The sequence below is a fragment of the Bos taurus genome, chromosome 18 (genome assembly GCF_002263795.3).
Source record: "Bos taurus isolate L1 Dominette 01449 registration number 42190680 breed Hereford chromosome 18, ARS-UCD2.0, whole genome shotgun sequence".
Classification (NCBI taxonomy): Eukaryota; Metazoa; Chordata; class Mammalia; order Artiodactyla; family Bovidae; genus Bos; species Bos taurus.
This window is the reverse complement of record NC_037345.1, coordinates 47751347-47769701: the sequence shown is the minus strand read 5'-3', so window position 1 is coordinate 47769701 and position 18355 is coordinate 47751347. Positions and strand designations below refer to the sequence as shown.

At 47.9% G+C, this 18355-nt stretch overlaps 1 protein-coding gene and 1 long non-coding RNA gene across 2 annotated transcripts; one reads left to right on the top strand and one right to left on the bottom strand.

The window, feature by feature from the left end:
* Nucleotides 1–4233: 4233 nt before the first annotated feature.
* On the bottom strand, nt 4234–10557 carry LOC132342844 (uncharacterized). Its single transcript, XR_009491386.1, has 3 exons — nt 10475–10557; nt 6288–7769; nt 4234–5422 (listed from the first exon to the last, which is right to left on the bottom strand). It is a non-coding gene; the product is annotated as an uncharacterized lncRNA (long non-coding RNA).
* WDR87 (WD repeat domain 87) lies at nt 6641–17970 on the top strand. Its single transcript, XM_024979037.2, has 5 exons — nt 6641–6723; nt 7631–7801; nt 8176–11054; nt 11522–11793; nt 12175–17970. Exons 1-5 carry the CDS (start codon nt 6649–6651, stop codon nt 17787–17789), a joined length of 9012 nt encoding a protein of 3003 aa, XP_024834805.1. The 5' UTR covers nt 6641–6648; the 3' UTR covers nt 17790–17970.
* The last annotated feature ends 385 nt before the right edge of the window (nt 17971–18355 follow it).

The window sequence follows — 18355 nt, the reverse complement described above, 5'->3', positions numbered from 1 at the left end:
GCGCGAGGCCTCCTGGGAACTGTAGTTTCGCCCTAGGCGGCCGCAAAATGAAAAAAGCCTGACGCGCAGGTGCTGCCGGGAGCAGTAGGCGCGGCGCTGCGCCGCCTTCTGGGAATGGTAGTCCACCTGTCGCCTCCGTGCCGCTCGAGTCTCCAGAGTACTTCCGCAGCCCCGAGGGGCGTGAGGGATGGAGGTGTGTCTTCTGTAGATTCCAACCCGTTGATTGCGTTCCTTGCTCTGCGAAGGCGGTTTTTTCCTTTTTCCCAGCTCTATCCGCCTCCTCCCTTCCTTCAGTAGACCCTCTTTCTCCCTTTCCGCGAGGCGCGAGGTACTTACCCCGAGGGCGCGAGCCTCTGGAGAAGCGGGAGCAGCGGAACACAGCGCTAGACCCCCAACCGAGGGGAGCTGTGGAGAAAGGCGTCTATGCGCGCTCGCGCACGCGCGCTCGCCGGCCAACTCCGGCCTAAATTGCCGCGGGCCCCCGCGGGGAAGACTTTTTTTTTTTTTTTCCTTTCGAACGCGCGCGCGCGCGCGCGGGGTCTCGCGCTGGGCTTTTTCCTGCCGGGCGCGCGCCAGTGCGCACGCGCGCTCACTCCCCTTGCCTTGGTCAGTCCGGCGGGCGCGGGGTTGGGGAGCTAACCGTTTTGTTGGCCGAGTCCTCCCGCAGTATCCCCAAGGTCGCTCCTCTGGCACTCCTATTCTAGGTCTGGCCCTTCACATAGCTTCGGAGTGCCGCCACACACGCCGTACCCGTCCCTTGTCTGGAGCCCAGTCGTCGCAGGTAACAGGCGCGGCCCCAGCCTTGAGGAGGCGGACACACCCTTCTTCCCTCCCACGCGGAGAGCCGGGACGCCAGAATGTGTTGGGATTCCGGTCTGGTCGCCTCTCCCTGTAGTAGGAGTCTCCGGAGCTCTGCCTTTGACGGGAGTCTCTTGACCGCCACCCAGGGGGGTGCCCTGGAGGCCATGTTACCTATCATTCATTCGTTGATCGCACATTCTTAGCGTAACCAGTGTTTGTTGAGTACCTATGGCTGGGGAGATTTTGTTAAAATTTAGTCCACTTGTCGACATAATCAAGGATCCGACCTTTTTTATTGGCATTCCTACTACTCCGTAAGGGGTTACCGAAGGAACCAGCTGGAATTGCAAGGTTCTTTGGTCAGGAAAACCCAGTCAATATCCTTCCCATCTCATCCTTTCTTCCAAGAAGATGCTGAATGAGACTGAGCTGGGAAGTATATATTTCTTCTTCCTGGGAGAGGGGCAGAGGGTGATTCATTTGCTCATGTATTCAAAAAAAATGTATTAGACACCTACTTCATGCCAGCTTGGGTGATTGATTACCAGGACAGGGGAGAAATCAAGATAGATTCGGTGCCTACTCTCAAGGAACCGAAGTCCAGACCACCATCGGAAGGTGATAATCTAAAGCAATATTGTCTAATAGAAGTATGATGCAAGCCAAATCTGCAACTTTAAAATTTACATTAAAAAATTAAACAGGTGAAATTTTATTAATTTAAGCCAGTATATCTAAAATAAGTTATGTTTAATGAAAAAAGGTTTACATTGCTTCAGTTTTAAATTTTAAGTTAATTAAAACTGTGCTAATGCTGCTGCTGCTAAGTCGCTTCAGTCGTGTCCGACTCTGTGCGACCCCACAGACGGCAACCCACCAGGCTCTGCCGTCCCTGGTATTCTCCAGGCAAGAACACTGGAGTGGGTTGCCATTTCCTTCTCCAATGCATGAAAGTGAAAAGTGAAAGTGAAGTCGCTCAGTCGTTTAGGACTCTTAGCAACCCCATGGTCTGCAGCCTACCGGGCTCCTCCGTCCATGGGATTCTCCAGGCAAGAGTACTGGAGTGGGGTGCCATTGCCTTCTCCAATTAAAACTGTGAGGCATTAACAAAAATATTCATTTGTGGCATGGGTTATAGCAAAAGGCTGGAAACTGCCCAATTTCTATTAATGGACGTTAGATAAATAAATGATAGTTCAGCCAGACAATGTACCATGCAGCTGACAACTGTTGAAAAATGAGACAGAACTGTATGTTTTAATATGAGTTAATCTTTAAGATTATTAAGTGAGAAAAATGCAGTGTATAGCACCTGGGCTTCCCTGGTGGCTCAGCAATAAAGAATCCACCTGCCAGTGTAGGAGACACGGGTTCAATCCCTGGGTCTGAAAGATCCCCTGGAGAAGGAAATGGCAACCAGCCCCAGTATTCTTCCCTGGGAAATCCCATGGACAGGGGAGCCTGATAGGCTAGAGTCCATGTGATTGCAAAAGAATCTGACATGACTTAGTGACCAAACAACAATATAGCATACTAACATTTGTGTAAGAAAAGTGGTATTTTTCCACATACATCCTTGTGTGTGTACAGAACACAGAGTTACCTTTCTGAAGGGGAAATAGGACAAGTGACTTTCTTTTTAGTATATGTTTCTTAGTATGTTTTGTTAGTATGTTATGTTCCATGTCCATTCTGTGACTGAGCTATCAATTAGTGGAGGATGATAGCTAAGTCACAGAATTATTGTATAGTATTAAAACAATATATGTAAAATACCTAGCTACCACTTTACAACCTTAATCATTTCTGGATGCTATCATTACTCCCATGCTGGATGGATAATTCTTCACCCAATAGGAACTTGCCTACCCTGGTAATACATGTTTTTCAGCCTGGAAAACTGTTTCTTTCCATAAAGTGTGTTAAATGTTTTCCAGTCCCAGCCCTAGCTGTGACATCACTTATAAGACCAGAGTAATGGTCCCAGGCCTTGGGGACAGACTTTAGCTCTTTATTAGAAATGTCATTCAAAAACAAAAAAAAACAGAGTAAGCCGAGATTGCCCTCTGGCTTTCCAGTCCCTCTGACTTTATAGTCAACTGATGCCAGCTGGGCTTTCTGCATCGCTGTCCCCAAACATAAGAGCCACCTGCAAGGCTATAGGATCCATGCAGGGCTTTACCTCACAGTGTGGAGCACACATCACTATTCTTTAGGGTGGTCAGGTTTCCCTGTTACACATACTCAACAATACTTTGTTCTTTTCCCTCTTAAACAGGGCCTAACAGTCACATGGAGTGCAGTGCCCCCTAGAGTCATTTCTCTGTATTACAAAGGCAGGGCTCACAGGTTGCTGGCCTTTCATCCCACCACCATCAACAGAGCACTGTACCTTGGAAGGGACTGCAGTTAAGAAAAAGGATGTGGTGCCAGCATCAGTGTCCAATAATAGACCTAGTTTGTCTCCGTAGTCAGTATTACATACCATATCTCGGCCCCCACATACTGACTCCCCTAGGTTGGCTGCATGACTTCCCATTAGATCATCTTTCGGTTATCAGGATATTAAAAAGTCAAAATCATTGGGCTTACACTGAATGCTTAAGCTGAAGCTCACTCCGGACTTGCTTTTAAGGACAGGTAATGCGATTAGGGAATCAAAGTGGGAGATTATAGGAGAGGTTTCCTCTAAGGAGACCAGTGTATGAGATGGGAGAAAGTGGCCAAAAGAACAACAACAACAAAAACAAACAAACAGGGAATTCCCTGGCATTTCAGTGATTAGACTCTGCTTCCACTGCAGGGGGCACACATTTGATCCCTGGTCGGGGAACTAAGATCCCACAAAAAAGATGAACAAACAAAACTTCCCAAAATAACAACAAACAGAGGTTTGGGGGTAGGAGGACTTCTTTCTTACTAACCTCCAAAGAATATGCCCCCAAGGGTCCCAACCACTTGCTTTTTATAGGCTGGTCGAGAGAAGCTGAACCCAGAGGAGATATTAGGAAAAACAGAAACTTATGGCAGTGACGGCAGATTTGTTGACTTCAAGCAACCACTCTCTCAGTAGCTCTGGGGCCTCAAGAAGGAGCTGGGGTGCGTGGCGGGTGTAGTTCTGAGCTATGGAGCCCTGGCCTGAGGGGCCACCCACCGATCCATTTCAGCAGGTCACAGGGGTTCCTCAAAGGCGGTCAGCAAGTGCAGGGTCACAGGGAAATAGAATGGAAAAAGATATACAGCAGGAGGGCAGCACGCAGGTTTTGGGAGAGAAGAAACATAGGATGCTAATGTCTGAAAGCCAGTCCCCAGCTCCCATCAGTGGGTTTGTGAGGCAGAGAGTGCACTTAGCCTCAGCTGGGAGAGCCTCCTGCTTCTCTGAAAGGCTAGGAGAATCCTGAACTGTGGGTTGAGTCTTAAGAGCCTACCATGTGTAACTCTCTTTGCATCCTTTACCTCTCTGAATTCACATTTTTTATCCATACAATGGAGGTGACGGGATCTGCCTCTCAGAATTCTTTCGAGAACTCATGAAGTGATGGATGTGGGGGTTTTTTTTTGAGTGGGGGAGGGCTCTTACCCACCCTACACATGAGATGATGATAAGTTTTGCCTGCTGCTCCCCCTGCCCCAGATCCAGCCATCATGTCTCTGTGGAAACACACAGTCTAGGCTTAGCCATGCCAGACGGTGGGTTCTGCTGACCTTACCTCGGGATGCCCCGGCCAAATGACCTGGAATTCCAAGAGTTCTCCAAACCACCGGTTCCCAGACTTTAAGATTGGCTGTTTAAAACTCAATTTTGGGCCCTACCCTTATGACTTTACAATTTAGTAGGTTGAGGGTAGGGCCTGGTAATTTGAATTCCTAACATGTTCCCAGGTGATGATGCTGCTGTCCTGAGGATCGCCCTTTGGGGACGACTACTTTTTTTAAGTCCACCAGTTTTCCTTCATCTGGCAGGTGCAAGGATGGCTTCCACTGCCCCCTGCTGGCCAGACTATAAATTTAGCTATAATGTTTCCAGAGCAACTGAAAAGTACAAAGTATAGGTTGGGAGGAAATAACTACTTCTCTGGAGAACCAAACTAGCCTAAAAACAGCAGTCATGATTGTCTGTTGCTTCAGAGTATACTTTAAAAGGTATTCACAGGAATTATCATCTTTGATCCTTGCAACAATCCTGTGAAGTAGGCGAGACTGGCATTTTCATATTATCAGTACAAATAAGGAAAACAAGTCCATCATCAGACCAGTAATGATAGACTCCCTGACAAAGGGGACTCGTTAAAAGTAGGCTTTATTCACATCCAGTCAGAAAAAGTAGAGGTTTATCCTCACGAAGGCTAGAGAGAAGGGAATGGGAGGAAGAAGTTGACTAGCAGATGTATCACACACAAGAAAGTGACTTGATTCCACAAGCCTGGGAAAGCCTGCATGGCTGAATGATGGGATTCTTTCTCCAGCTGGACTACGTGGGGCTGACTCTTAGTCCTGGGCGCCTTTTATCTTGATGATTTCCTGTTTCAGGAGTCAAACTTAAAACATCCACTGAGTCACCTAGGGAGCTTGTTAAAATGGAAGGACTCAGGATCCCACTGTCATGGTTCTGCTTCAGTACCTGAAAGTGTAAGTCACTCAGTCATGTCCAACTCTTTGCGACCCCATGGATTATACAGTCCATGGCATTCTCCAGGCCAGAATACTGGCGTGGATAGCCTTTCCTTTCTCCAGGGGATCTTCCCAACCCAGGGATCGAACCCAGTGCAGGTCTCCCGCATTGCAGGTGGTTCTTTACCAGCTGAGCCTACCAGGAAAGCCCAAGATACTGGAGTGGGTAACCTATGCCTTCTACAGCAGATTTTCCTGACCCAGAAATCAAACTGTGGTCTCCTGCATTGCAGGTGGATTCTTTACCAGCTGAGCTATCAGGGAAGCCCTCAGTACCTTAGGATCTGCATTTTAAGAAGAACCTCTCCCCCAGGAATCATGATGTAGGACCACACTTTGGGAACTACTGCTGCTGCTAAGTTGCTTCAGTCATGTCCGACTCTATGCGACCCCATAGACGGCAGCCCACCAGGCTCCCCTGTCTCTGGGATTCTCCAGGCAAGAACACTGGAGTGGGTTTCCATTTCCCTCTCCAATGCATAAAAGTGAAAAGTGAAAGTGAAGTCGCTCAGTCGTGTCCGACTCTTAGCAACCCCATGGACTGCAACCCACCAGGCTCCTCCATCCGTGGGATTTTCCAGGCAAGAGTACTGGAGTGGGGTGCCATTAGCCCTTGCAAAAAGCTCTCTTGACAGCCCACCACCAATAAAGAATAACTATTTGCCAGTGACAGTATTCCTTTCCAGCCCCTTTAGGTTTCTCTGCTTCCTTCCCCTAGAATATCCTATTGGATCTGACAGCCCATGCTAAGATTCAAGCCCCATTTCCTTTCTTTACACTCTCCAAGCCTCAGTTTTCTCAAATGAGATATCTACCTCTCCGGGTTGCTGCTGTTGTTCAGTCACTCAGTCATGTCTGACTCTTTGCAACTCCATGGACTGCAGCACGCCAGGCTTCCCTGTCCTTCACCATCTCCCAGAGCTTGCTCAAATTCATGTCATTGAGTTGGTGATGCCATTCAACCATCTCGTCCTCTGTCGTCCCCTTCTTCTCCTAAGAACGTATGTCTTATGCATAGTTCTTGACGTTCAAAAAGTGTCCAATAAGCATGAGTTCATGGCTCTGGACTTCTGATTTCCAGCTCTCAAAAAGCAGCAGTGGCTAAGCTGGCCTTTTTAAGATTCCCACCGGTTTTTAAACAACAGTCCTGAGGAAGACCAGCAGATAATCGACGTGATGACTTCTCCCAGACTCATCCCCCTGTGGAAGGACTTTAAATACCTTCTAAGTGACATGATACAGAAAAGCAAGGTAATGTATATGTAGGACAGACATGTTATTGGCCCCTATCTGTCAGAACAGTTATGAGCCTTTTAGAGGCACATAGATCATCTATGGAAAGAGGAAGCAGGCAGGGAAAATCATAAGGACAACTATCCCCATAGCAGGAAGTGGGCCATCAACTTCCAAGTGAGCCTAGAGACCTCTCGCTGGGACATTTTGATAGTGAGAGGTGAACACTTTGGAGCACTGTCAGAAGAACTCACCCTCTGGAAAGAGAGATTTTTCTAGACAAGAAGGAAGAAGGCATCAGAAAACATTTGCCAACGTCAGGTTTGCTGTGGCTTGGCTCTTTGTAGAAGGATGCCAGGTGCATGTTTCATAGCACATGCTTGATCACCATGGGATCATTTATACATATGTGTGTATGTGTGTGTGTAGAGATAGGTTATTGTCCTCTGTCAAATTTAAAGGCCAGGTAGCATGTCCTAAAAGTCTTACTTAGTGCAATTTTAGGCTTTAATAAAGCTGCACTGACTTTTGGGACACCCTGTTACTTTACATGTGGGCATATGGCAGTGTACTTGCCTTGATAATCTGTTAAATGTTTCTTTCATGACATATGTACCCTATTAGACAGAAGGGAAAGTGTTCAAGGACAGGTATAGCTAACTTCACATTGGAAGGAATATCAGTTTCCCCTGACGCCACATAGGCCCTACAGTGGTTTGGCTCACCCTTGTGTTGAGGGTTTTGTCCCACGCTTGTGTAGTGCAGGTGTCCCACAGGTGATAAACTGCATGTGTGGGGGTCACAGGAGTGGTCCTTGGGGCTGAGGCAGAACTTTGACAATGGTTTAGATTGTGACTTGGCGTGAGAATATATTTATTGTATATGTGTTTCTGGTCTCTGAGTTTAATGCCATGCCACTTCCCAGCAAAATTTAGATGACCTGAAGACTGATGTAGTTGTGTTGAGTGACCGGTCCCAGATCCTGTTCAAAGAGTCTCGCCATCCTCAAAACATGCCGCTTATATGCTACTACTTCAGTGATGCCCACTTCTTTTCTTCCCTCTCTTGGGTGACAACAAGCACAAAAGAAATACAGGTAAAACTCCCCAGTCTTTCTTCTCCTTAGCCCATTCTAAGTGAGGGCCATGCCCATGTAACTTCTGACCCTAGATTAATCCAGGAAGATATACCCCTTGAGTGAACATGATCTGGACCCAGGAGTCCTCCTTCATCCTTTCTCCAGTTACCATCTCCATGTTGACTAGATTTTATTCTTCTCCTAAAGTAGGCCAGGGTTAGGGAAAGAGTCCTCGGTTTCCTGATTTTACAGTATTTCTACTTCCTCAAACTAGTGGGTAAAGTCACTCTAGGATCTTCCAGCTTCTCCTTAGCAAGAAAAAATAGCTGACTATTATGCCCTTTCCTCTTCTGCTACCTATCCTAGATAGTTTCCATCTTATTCTCTCTCAGGCTGTAGTATGGATGAAGAGCAAGACTGAGGACATGGTGGAGAAGAGAATGTTCTCCATGACAGATCGGCTGCCACCCATCCAGTCCATGGTCCACACAGGTTCCTTTCATATCCTTGTGGTCTACTGTGGTGACCTGCTCCTGCGGCTCTTTGGGGACCACCTTCGGTCATTCAAATCCCTGGGGGTAGTACCCTGTCGCTTTAACATCACCTGCCTCTGCTATGACCCAGGAATGAAGATGCTTCTGTCGGGCATCCTGGGGGCAGTGGTCACCTGGACCATTGAGCGCAGCGGCAGGGGTCTCCAAATAGCTCACATGGTCGCCCTGCCTGGTGACGAGTTCATCCATGACATCATGCTGAATGGCCCCAACGGCTCCCTGATTGCCATGTGTGAGAATGTGGTGAGGGTCCTGGAGCGCCAAGGCCATGGCCTCCTGGCAGAGGTGAAGAAGTTCTCTTCCACCATCAGTGGCTCCTCGATCACCTGCTGCTTCACCTGTTCTGAACAGGGCTTTCTTTATGCTGGAAACAAGACTGGGGAGATCCAAGTGTGGAACCTCAACTGGGGCCACTCCCTCCACACTTTCAAGGCCCACTTCTCTTCGGTGATCTGTATCCGTAGCCAGCCAGAAGCCCACACCCTGCTCACAGCTGGCCGGGAAGGCATAATCAAAGAGTGGAACCTGACTTCAGGCAATCTGCTGCGGCGGCTCGAATTGGGCGAGGAGCTATATCGGCTCCAGTTTATCGATGGCACCACTTTCTTCTGCCAGACTACCCACTCTTTCTCCTTGCGCAGCCTGCCCTTCTTCTATAGCCTCTTCAATGTCTGTGGCTCTGCTCCCCAGCAGGTGCGCCGGGTCCGCTGTGGCAGTAACTGGTTCCGGATCCTGTGCACCACCGAGGATGGCCTGCTGCGCTTCGTGTCCCCGCTAACAGGGAATCTCCTGGTCATCACCTGGCCCTTCTCAATCCTGGACCAGGCCACGGATTGGGCCTATGACCCCAATAAAGAGGAGCTCTTTGTAGCAACAGGCAGCCCAGACGTGCTGGTCTTTGACACCACCCGCTCCCCTTGCATGGCTAAGTATCTCTTATGCACCTCACCAGATTCTCAGGACCTGGTACAGTGCTTGGCTTATGGGCACTTTCACCTGGGCCGGGGTCTAGAAGGACTCATGTTCTCTGGATACCAGAGCGGTGTGATTAGAGTGCTCTCCCAGCACAGCTGTGCCCGGATTGAGACATACATTCACTTTGGCTCTGTCCTAGCCCTCTCTACACTGCCCGGAGGGCTCTCTGGTAGCCGAGAAAACTCTTTACTGTGTTCCTATGGAATGGATGACTACATACACCTCTCAGAAGCTGTGCTTGAAGGGGTCAGAGTGAAACTGCGGATACTTGCCAGCATTCTCTGCAGCTGTCAGCTAACACACTTGATACTCTTGCCCAAGTCAGTGGGTGCCATCACCCAGACTAACTGCCTGCGTCTCTGGAAGTTCCATGACTTTCTGTCTTCTGGCTCACAGGATGGCTCAACGTTCATAGAGACCTTGCCTTTGCACCAATGCACCATCATCTCTTTTGATGTCTGCCTGTCCCTGAGTCTTTTTGTCACGGGTGGCAGTGATGGCTCTGTCCGGATCTGGAACTTCCATGGGAGACTCATAGCCATGCTGGACTCATCACTGCATTTTGGCCCACTCTGCTTTGCAAATGACCGGGGTGACCTGCTTGTAACTTTCAACCAGAGTCTTTATCTGGTGTCCTGTTTAAAGCTGCTTCCCCCAACCCTGCTGGTTCGCCTCTCCCTTATGGGTCTGACAGATGAAGTGCTCGAAGTCCCTAAGCCTTTCATACCAAGCTTCTTCTTCTCCTTCGAGACCATGTTTGTGCCCAAGTACATCTACCCTGGACATGGGAAGCAGCAACTGGTGGGTCTGGAGAGTCTCGTCAATCATCGGGCCATTGCCTTTGATCATAATGTGCCACATGTCATTGAAGAAGATGAGCAAGGGAGCCCTGTGCTACTCTCTTCCTTCAAACATGATTCTGGGTATATGGAAGTTGATGTATCACAGGTGAAAAAACCACCTTATTTCCATTATGTGCTTCCTCCCCAGCTACAGCTGACTACCTGGGATGAACTCAACCCCTATCAGATACTGCGGTGCTACTTTGGTCACAGGCGGAAATGGCTCTTGGCTCCAGATTGCTACATCCCTAACTCGGTGATCCGGGCCCGTCTCTGGCCAGAGGGCAGCCCGATATACCTGCAGTGCAGCCTGCACTCACCTGTACGGGAGCTGGAATGGGACAAGTCTCAACAATTCTTCTTCTGGCACAGCCGGGCAAGAGCTATAAGCGACGCAGAACAATACATACATGAAAAGGAAGATGAAGACTTCCTCCTCACAAGAGCGTCCAAGGATATCACTTATACCGTTCTTACAGACGCAGCAAACCGCAGTTGGCTGGGAAAAAAGATGAGTGAAATTGCTATCAATAGCCTGATAGAGACAATTCTCAGTATTATAATCCATGCTACTCCACTGAAGTACCAGTGCTGTATTGGTGCCCTTGGGCAGATCTTTGCCTCTTACCAGGTGTCTCCACCCCTGCGCTCTGAAACAGCCCACCGTCTATTGGATGATACAACCAATTCCAACCCACTGATTCGAGAGCTGGCCTGGGAAGGGCTGAAGCGTCTAGGAATGATTACTCATCTCTTTGCCGTGCCTCTGGCCCAAGGACTAATGGACAAAGATGACAGAGTGAGGAATAAGACCCTGAGCCTCATGGCTGAGACTGGAGTCCACTCTAGGACCTCACTCTTGAACTTGGTCCAGAATCGAGAGACTTTCCGGGAGATGCAGTAAGTTCTTCGTGCCTTCCTCTGTTCTTTACTAGCTTCTGATTTTCTTCTTCCTCTTCCCCATTTTCCCCTTCCCTTCCTTCACTGTCTCTTCATCTCTGTTCACGAGCTCTTCCTGTCTTTTTTCTTCGTTCATAGTCTTTTCCCATTCCTAGACTATCTGATGATCCCCTAACTGCCCACTCCTTTATCCATTTCTTTTCCTGTTCCTGTTTGTCCCCTGCCTCTTTAAGGACCCCTTTCACCCTTTTCTCCTACCTCAGAAGCCCCCATACAGCTCACTTCATTCATTGCCATCTTGACTTCCTAGACTTTTTCTTTCTTCTTGGCCATCATTTCCTCTAAATATGCTGTCTCTGTGAGTTACATTGCCCAGTTTCCTGCCAGTTCTATAACAGTTCTTTCCTTCTTGTTCTCCCTCTTGTCCCTGATTCAGCATGGTCCTTTCTCTCCTTTGACTTTCATAGGCAGGAAATGGTTGGGGATGAAACCTTGGACCGTCTACTGGGACTGCGAGCCCCAGATCTCCAAATCCTTCATACTCAAGTGTCGCAGCGATTGAATGAAGACCTGACCTTATACCAGGGTGATGAAAAGCCTACTTTTACTTTAGATGTCTCAGGGGCATCTGAACTTACTGCCCTTTCCAAGGAAACTGATACTGTCCCTGAAGAACCTGAAGCTGCCTTCAAGCACAGCAAAGGCCCAAGACGGAGCCGACCAGTAGTCAGAAAGCACAGTATGTATGGTGTAATCTGATTCATGCCTCAGGGTCCCCAAGAGGCAGGGCACTTAGGGCTAAAGTAAGACAAGAGGTATCAGAGAAGAACAGAGATAAGTGAAAAGATCCTTTCACAGAAAAGAACCCTCCTAGGAAGGATCCACCCAAATTAAGAGGGACCCCAAAACCTATCTCTGTAGGACTCAGCAGAGGTAGAGTGGAGAGGGGAAGAGGGAAGGAAGGCACTGGGGATAAAGCAAGGAGAAGGCCTTCTTGTTAAAGGCCTCAGCCTCCTCTGTCACTACTTCTGTTATGGCAGTTCATCTTAGCTCAGTTGGGAAGGGTGTTATCTAAGCCTCCCATGCTTTCCTTATCTGCATCTCCTGATTTTCCCTATAGCCCGAAAATTTTTGCGGAGCCTCAAGAAGCTCAAAGAAACTGTCACCGAGCCAGGTCCCTTACAGGATGAAGGTGATCAGAGTGAAGCTGCACCCACTGAGATGGAGGAGGCTAGATCTTCAGCCTCCAGTATACTAAAGGTTGCAAAAGATGATGAACAAGAATCTTTAGAGGTAGATGCCTCAAAGGATCACGTGGCCTTGACCATGAAGATGTTGAGGAAGACACGTGACAAAAGAGGCCGGAAATCAGTATCTCAGAAAACCATGAAGAGGCGCAAAAGGAAAGTAACAGACACTGAAATTACACATGAGGGATTTCCACATACTGAAAAGACAGACTCAATTATGAGGCCGATGCAAGTCACAGGGCGGGGTGCCTCTGGAGCTCCTGGCCTCAGGTCTAGAGACAGCTCGATGTGGCGGGACGACCTGTGTCGTCTTATGACCCTGAGGATATCTGGTTCCCAGACAAAAATGTTAGAAGCTCTCAACAATGAGCTAGTGACCACGGCTCAGGAGATGCTGGCTGATCGGCAGCCCAGCTGGGAGCTCTTTCAGGAGATCTGCCCCCTGCTGAAGAAAGACAGTGAGGAACTGCTTGAGGACCTTGACTGGGATGTAGCCTGGCCAGAGGAGAAACCGGTTTTTATTCACGGATCAGCAATTAGAGAGGACATGATGATCAGAGACATGGAAGAGGAGACAAGAGAAACACAAAAGCGAAAGACAGAAAAGGACATTCAGGACCTGCGGGAAACCCACGTGAGTCCAAAAAAAGGCAAGAAAAAGAAAGTTCTTTTTGCAGAACCAGACCTAAGCAAGGGAAAACGAATATCAAAGAAAGAAGAGAAGAAATCCTCTAAGCCTTCTAAACAGAGGAAAGCAGTCCAGCAGGAGATAAAAGTGGATAAAAAAGAGAAGAAGATAGCCAAAGAAGAGAGGGGCATGAGTCAGGAAGTGGAGGTGGTGGACAAACTAAAGGAGAAAGTGGTTGAGCAAGAAAAAAAGCCACTTAAAGATGAGATAAAACTGTCTTGGCAGGAGTGGAAGAAGTCCTGGGATCAATGGAAAAATGCTTTCGGTGAGACAAGGATATCGTGGGATGAATGGAAGAAAACATGGGAAAGCCAGCGTCATCAGGAAGAGGAGCAAGTACCTGAGGAGGAAGAGAAGCTGCTCCCAGATGCAGAAGAGGGACAAGTCAGAAGGGACAAGACAAAGCGGACATGGGATGAATGGTCACAGATCTGGGAAAAGATGTCAGCCAGGGCCAGGGAGAAGATGTTGGTGACTCAGGAGGAAGTGACCCTGGAGGAAGAACTGCCTCAGGAGCAGGAAGAAGAAGCAGAAGCAACAGCAGCAGAAGAAGAAGCACTGATGACAGAAGAGCAAAGGCAGATCCACCAAGAATACAAACAGGCCCAGGTTGAGCGAAAACGGGCCCAGGCCGAAAGACGACGGGCCCAAGAAGAGAGGAAGCTGGCTCAGGAAGAGGAGAAGCTAGCACAGGAAGAGAAGAGACTAGCTCAGGAAGAGAGAAAAATGGTCCAAGAGTATGAGAAACTGGCTGAGAAAGACAGGAAAATGGTCCAGATGGAGAGGAAGCTTATCCAGAATGAGGAAAAACTAGCCCAAATAGAGGAAATGCTGAGCCAGGATGCAGAGAAATTGGCCCAGCAAAGGAAGAGACTAGCCAAGAAATTGGAGAAACTGGCCCGAGCAGAAGAGAACATAGCAAAGAAAGGAGGGAAGCTAGCTGAGGTCAAAAAGATAATGATGCAGAAACTGGATAAACTGGCCCAGAAAGAGCTAGATCTAGCATGGCAAGAAAAGGAACTAGCCCAGGAATTGGAGGATCTGACCTGGGAAGAGGAGGAACTGGCTTTGAAAGAAGAGGAACTGAATCAGGAAGAGGAGGAACTGATCAATGAAGGGGACAGGCTGGATCAGGAAGAGATGACACTGGCATCTCAAGAAGAGAAACTGGATGCAGAAGAGAAAGCAGTGATCCAGGAGGAAGAACTGCTGGTCCAGGAGAAGAGGAGACTGGCCCAGGACAAACAAAATCTGTCTGAGAAAAAGGAAGGACTTGATCAGAAAAGGGAGCAACTGATGGAGAATAAGCATAATTTGGCCCAGGAAGAAGAGCTGCTGATCCAAGAAGAGAAGGAACTAGCCCAAGACAAGGTAAAACTTCCTGGAGAAGAGGAAAAACTTACCGAGAAGAGGGAGCAACTGATGGAGAAAAAGCAGAAACTGGCCCAAGAGGAAGAGCTACTGATCCAGGAAGAGAAGAAACTGGCCCAGAACATGGAAACACTGCCAGTGAAGGAGGCAAAAATTGCCCAGAAAGCAGAGAAATTTATCAAGAATAAGCAGAAACTGGCCTGGGAGAAGACTAAGCTTGTCCAGAACATGGAAGAACTTCCCAAAGCCAAGGAAATACTGGCCTGGAGGCAAAAGAATCTGGCCCAGGAGAAGGAGAAACTGGCTCAGGAGAAGGTGAAATTGGCTCAGAGGAGGGAAACCTTAATCCGGCTCCAAGAAAGCCTCATCCAGAGCAGAAAGAAATCAGTCCCTGAGAAGGAGGTATATGACATGTATAAGAATAGGCTGGTTCAGATAGAAAAGAAGCTGATGGAGGAAAAGGAGAAACTCTTCCAGAAGAAGGAGAAACTGGCCACCGTAGAGGAGAAACTGACCCAATTAGAGAAAAGCCTGGCTGAGAAGCAGCACAAAGTAGCCCATGACAAAATGAAATTAGCCCTGGGGAAAAGGGCAGTGTTCCAAGAATTGAACCAGCTCAGAGGTGACTGGTCTATTACCAGGGAAGAAAAGGCACTGGACATGGAAATGAAAATACTGACCTGGGAGAAAGAGACACTGGCTGAGCAAAAGGAAATTCTCTTCAAGGAAGAGACTCAAGAAACTTCCAAAGAGAAAAGACTACCCAAGGATGAACTAGAGGTAATCAAGAGGAAATTGTCACTAGAGGAAAAGATATTGCTCTATGAAGAAAGGATCCTGGCCACAGAGCAAACAGACATGGCCAAAGAAAAACTGGAATTTACCAGAGGAGAGAGAGTATATGCCCAGGAACAAAGGAAGCTAGCCAGGTTACTAAGGAAATTAACTGAAGAAAGCAAGGGAATTTCCAAGGAACCATTAAAAGTAAGCAGCAAAGTCTTAAAGACACTTCAAGGCCTCATTAAAGAAGAAAGGAAACTAACCCAGGAAGAAATAGAGATGACAAAGTTAAAGAGGTTATTTGTCCTTAAGGAAAGGGAATTGAACAAGGTACAGAATGAACTTGATGCCAAGGAATGGGATTTTTCTGAGGAACAACCAGAAATTACCATAGATGAGAAGAAACTGGCTAAGAGGCAGAGAAGACTAGCCAAGGAAATTAGAAGATTGATAAAGAGGGAGAAAAATATTACTGAACAAGAAAGCATATTGGCCAGGCAACAGAGAGATGTCATACAGGAAACAGATGAAGAAGAAACAACAGAGGAAGAAGAGGCAAAGTCATTCCTTAAACATAAGTCAAGAAAAAGAGAAAAGCTAAAGACAGCTGATACACAACAGGAAGAGTTACTCAGTCAAGAGGATGAGGTGAAAAGTGTGAAAAGTGAGGAGATCTCTTCTGAAGAAATGGAATGCCTGTTAGATGAAATAGAGCAAGAGAGTTTGTCTGAGGAGGAGGAGGAGGAAGAAGAGGAGGAGGAAGAGGAGGAGGAAGAGGAGGAGGAAGAGGAGGAAATGGAAGAGGAGGAGGTAAAGGAGAAGAAAATGGTAGAGAAGGAGTTGGGGAAGGAGGAAGAAGAAGGGAAGGAGAGGAAGAAGAAAAGGAAAAAGAAAAAAAAGAAGAAAGTGCTGGAAAAGGAAGAGAAGGAAGAGGGGAAAGAAGAAGTGGTTGAGGAGGAAAGCACAAGTGATGAAGAGATGGAACATTTGAGTGAGAAAGAGGAAAGAGAGGACAGAAGCTTGTTTGAAGAAGAGGTAGACAAGAAAAAAGCAATTTTTAAAAGAGAAAAAATATACAAGTTACTAGAAGGGAAAAAGCACTTAAGAGGAAGAGAAGAATTCCTTTCCATTGAAAAAAGAATCCCTGACATCAAAAGCAGTGCTGTAAAACTGGAAAGCCCTCCCAAGCAACTGATCTCAGTCGTTCTGGGGAGCAAAGAAAAGATATCAGAGCCATTGCTAACTAAACAAATATCTTGGGAAGATAAGGCCATAGCACTTGGGAAGCCTGGAGTATTCCCAGGGGCAGGGTTTATAGATAAACAAGAACTGTTGAAGAAATATAAGCCCATGCCTCTACACGTTTTGGATATAGTTTTGGAGGCCCAGGAGCCTGACTTAGAGACCCCGTATTTGTCCCACATACTGAGGAAGACCATAGAAGCTCAGAAACTCCAAGGCAAACCGCTGGGGGCCAAGTGGCAGTGGATCCTGCAGCGTCATCCATCTCTGAAGAAACAGAGTGAGGTACAATTACCTTTGTCCAAAATCCTGCCTGAGGAAATCTACACAGACATCAGTGTCTCAGATGTAGAGTGGATCCACCATGTCCTAGAAAAGATGGAGGCAGGAGAACAGCTTTCCAGAGATAGTTTCCACCGATTGTGCCAGCTTCTCAAAGACCTCACCGCAAAGGAGAACTTAGAGTGGATGCACCTGGCCAAGCTCGAAGCCATCGTGTACCATCACAAGCAGATCATGGAATCCCGAGGCACACATATCTCCAAGCCCAGTAAGGAGCCCTTGGGTCCAAAATACTTGAAAGTGATCCCTCCCATCAAAGGAAGGGAAAAAGAGAGCTGGCTCAAACGTCTGGCTGTCTCCACACCAAAGTCTCTGTTAGCTACCAAAGGGATCCCAGACCCGAAGGCTATCAACTGGCATCTTCTGGGAGAGCCTTACCGGAGTGCACGGGCGAAGCAGATAGCCACTTCTCTCAGGGGGATGGAGATGCGATACTATGATTCTGCCACAAGAGACATTTTCACAGGTGCCCTGGACCCTGTTGAAAAACAAACCCTGGCGCTGATGTTTCAGAAAGACTTCTTGGCTTTTAAGGATAAGAGCAGGTTTGCCAGGTTGCCCAAGTTGGAGAAGAAGGCACGACCCATCTCTAAAGTAAAGGAGGAGGTGCCTCTGTGGGAGACGTTTGTGGCACTGTACCACGTTCTGCGGATGTTGCAGGAGCGATACGCAAGAGACAGTGCTGCATGGATGGAACAGTTCAACCGTCTTATGGAGCTATACCAGCTCAAGTCTCCCCGAATCCAGAAGCTGATGCAGGACCTGCTACTGAGAGAAAAGCCCCAGTTCCAAGAGGTCACTTACAAAGATGCCCTAAGGGCCGCGGAGCTAGCCCCTGGAGAGCGGTTGTTCTACCACCTGCTCTGTGGTGGCTCTCAAGCCCATAAAGGGCCTCTGGCATTCCAGGAGGTGGTTCCTCTCCCCAGGCAGAACAATGTGCAGACCATGCTCCCCATGGGCATTGCCCAGTATGGGATCTTAGAGCTTGCCTGGAAGAGCCTGCCAGAAGCTGATTTACACCTCACCAATGAACTGCCCTATGTGGCTGCTCCTACTCTCTGATTTGGGACTGGAGGGAGAGGGACTTTTCATGCCTACCTGGAGAAAGGCCTTGTCACCAAGATCTAGACCTTTAACCCTAGGACTCACAGGGAGGTAGAGCCAGGCCCAAGCTCTTTCCCTGGCCAGTTCCAGAAACTAGCCTTTACACGTGGAATAAAGAGGAGGTTCTCATTTACAACAAGCACCGCGATGGGTCCTTTTTTCTTCAAACATTGCTTCTCTAGAAAGGTAGCCAGGGAGACCAGACACTCACCTACTCCTGAGAGTGGGAAAACTCCCCCAGAGCCAGTGGTACTCACCCTCCAGCGGCCTTCTGGCAGAAGAGTCTGTCTTTGCCCTCTTTCTTCTTGCCCCCCACCATTCTCCCCTAAAGACCAGAGGAAGGGAAGCACCTGGCACAAAAATGAATGTATATTTTGCATTAATATAAGAGGCATTGATACAATGGAAAGAAAATGGATTTTAGAACCAAAAGACCTAGCATTTTGCCCTTGGATCCTGGGGTACACAGTGGAGGCAGACTCTAGTTCTCTGATCATAGTTCTGCATGCTGATATCTAATTCCC